This window comes from Lactuca saligna, chromosome 7 (genome assembly GCF_052625555.1).
Source record: "Lactuca saligna cultivar CGN05327 chromosome 7, ASM5262555v1, whole genome shotgun sequence".
Taxonomy (NCBI): domain Eukaryota; kingdom Viridiplantae; phylum Streptophyta; class Magnoliopsida; order Asterales; family Asteraceae; genus Lactuca; species Lactuca saligna.
In genome coordinates, this window is record NC_136423.1 from 90,863,702 (window position 1) to 90,866,365 (window position 2,664).

Here is a 2,664-nt window from a genome sequence, read left to right on the forward strand (position 1 = left end):
TGTATCAATTACACAGCCTCCTGCTCTGATACCAATTGATGAGATTAAACAAACCTTTAATCTATAAAGATCGATTAGATCTTGAACAAGTAACTAAACAATGACGATATGAACACAATAAAAGAACAAGACAAGATTGAATCAAACGTGTTGAATGATTAAAACAAAATCCTCAGAAGAGCTCGATTAAGAACATCAACTGTAGAGGATTGGAAGGTTACAAGTATGATCAAAGAAACCTTTAGTCGTCTGGAAAATATCGTATTCTCAGATCTCTCAAATCCTTAACCTAATATGCATGCAAGCATAAGCTTATATACAAAGCATAAAAGACACACGGTTGGACAAGCCCAAACCGTAATACAAAGAATTATAAACAAACGAGCCCAAAAGACGCAACCTTCTAAGCCCAACACTTTGGAACGGTGAATTCGACCCAGTTGCTGCTAAGCATTGGGTGTCAGATGTTGAGGGCGCCTTCATGACTGTTGGGTGTCCGGACCAATACAAAGTTGTGATCGCCATGAATCAGCTGCGAAAAAGGGGAAAGACATGGTGGAACACCATCACCGCTCTATTAAACGAGGAGGAAGTGAGGGCCATGTCTTGGGCCCAATTTGTGGAGAGGTTCGAGGCACAATATGTGCCCAAGGTGGAGCAGCAGCGGATGCAGCAAGAGTTCATGGCCTTACAGCAAACTACCGAGTCTGTTAGCGACCTGAACGCCAAGTTCTTGGAGATGCTATCTTTTTGTCCCTCATTTGCTGGGAACGAGGCCTGGTTGGTTAGCCAATACACTACCATTCTACGTACCGAGATTCGGGAATTCGTTAGCATGCAGGAGTTCCCGACTTTATCTACGATCATGGATGCAGCAAGGAGGAGGGAAATCGAGTTGCAGACCCAGACCAAGAGGAAGGCCAATGACACCTCCTCCAAGACATCCGGAGATGCCCAGAAAAAGCAAAAGCAGGGTGGTAAGTCAAGGTATGAGTACAGGCCGTCTTCAGGTCAGGGAGAGAAAAATCCGTTGATATGCTACAACTGTAAAAAGCCAGGGCATCATTGGAAGAATTGTAGGGCTCCCCATGCGAGTGCAGTTCCTCATATTACTTTTGCTGCTCCCGTCTGCTATCACTGCAACGAGACGGGACACAAGAAGCCCGAATGCCCGAAGTTGAAGGCTGGTAAAGGAAGCGGGGGTACAAATCCTGCAATTGCATCGTCTTCTAAGGGACCCACTATGGTGACACGAGGTCGTGCTCACCAGATGACTGCGGATGAGCCGGTGATTACCGCGACAGTGGCAGGTAAATTTCTTTTTTTTTTCTTTCTTTCCTGCCATTATTTAATAAATGGTAGTTAGAATTGTTTACTTGATCGTATGTGGTAAAACAGGCACGTATTTGCTAGATTCCAAGCCTGCTGTTGTTATGTTTGATAGCGGTGCTACCCATTCTTTTGTATCTTGCACGTTTATTAATCGTCTGGGGTGTAGTATCGGAAAATTGGCTCGCCCAATGGTTGTCGAAGTTGCCGAAAACCGCACAATTTATGTCACCGATGTCTATCGGGGTTGCACTCTCGAGTTTTCTGGAGTTGAATTCCCTATTGATCTTATCCCTATTGCGATGTGAGAGCTCTGTGTTATCGTAGGCATGGATTGGCTTGATGCGTTTGATGCAGAAATCCACTGTCGTAAGAAGCAAGTTCGTGTTCGAAACCCTAGAGGTGGAGAACTTATTATTCAGGGGGACATTCCCCGCCTGGCTATGGCTTCTTGCTCTTCTGCTATAGCACTAGACGACGTTCCTATCGTTTCCGACTTCAACGATGTCTTTCCGGAGGAACTCCCTGGCTTGCCACCCGTTCGGCAAGTGGAGTTTCGCATTGATTTGGTGCCAGGTGCGACTCCGGTAGTGAAATCTCCTTACCGCTTGGCACCACCTGAAATGAAAGAGCTCCAAGAGCAACTGCAAGAACTAAGTGATAAAGGGTTTATACGGCCAGGCTGCTCGCCTTGGGGTGCTCCTATTCTCTTTGTGAAGAAGAAAGATGAATCCCAGCGAATGTGTATTGATTATAGGGAGTTAAACAAGCGCACGATAAAGAATAGGTACCCGTTGCCACGTATTGACGATCTTTTCGATCAGCTTCAGGGAGCATCTTGGTTTTCCAATATTGATTTACGTTCTGGTTACCATCAGATGCGTGTTCGTGAAGAAGACATTGAGAAAACAGCATTCCGTACTCGATATGGGCACTTTGAATTTGTGGTGATGCCTTTTGGGCTCACCAATGCACCCGCAGCGTTCATGGATCTCATGAACCGGGTGTGTAGCCTGATGCTTGACCGTTCGGTCATAGTGTTCATAGATGATATCTTAGTCTATTCTAAGAGCAAAGAGGAGCATCAGCAACACCTTCGGGAGATTCTGGAAACTCTGGCAAGAGAAAGCCATTATGCTAAATTCTCAAAATGTGAATTTTGGTTGGAAGAAGTTCAGTTCTTGGGGCATGTGGTAAACAAACACGGTATCAAGGTCGATCAAGCCAAGGCTGATGTGGTTAAACAATGGAAGATTCCGAAAACACCTTCTGAAATTCGCAGTTTCTTGGGTTTAGCCGGTTATTACCGGAGGTTCATTGAAAATTTCTCTAAAA

General features: G+C 45.2%; 1 protein-coding gene across 1 annotated transcript; it reads left to right on the plus strand.

The window, feature by feature from the left end:
* The first annotated feature begins 481 nt into the window (after nucleotides 1-481).
* LOC145007118 (uncharacterized) lies at nucleotides 482-1,637 on the plus strand. Its single transcript, XM_078966104.1, has 2 exons — nucleotides 482-1,310; nucleotides 1,399-1,637. Exons 1-2 carry the CDS (start codon nucleotides 482-484, stop codon nucleotides 1,635-1,637), a joined length of 1,068 nt encoding a protein of 355 aa, XP_078822230.1.
* The last annotated feature ends 1,027 nt before the right edge of the window (nucleotides 1,638-2,664 follow it).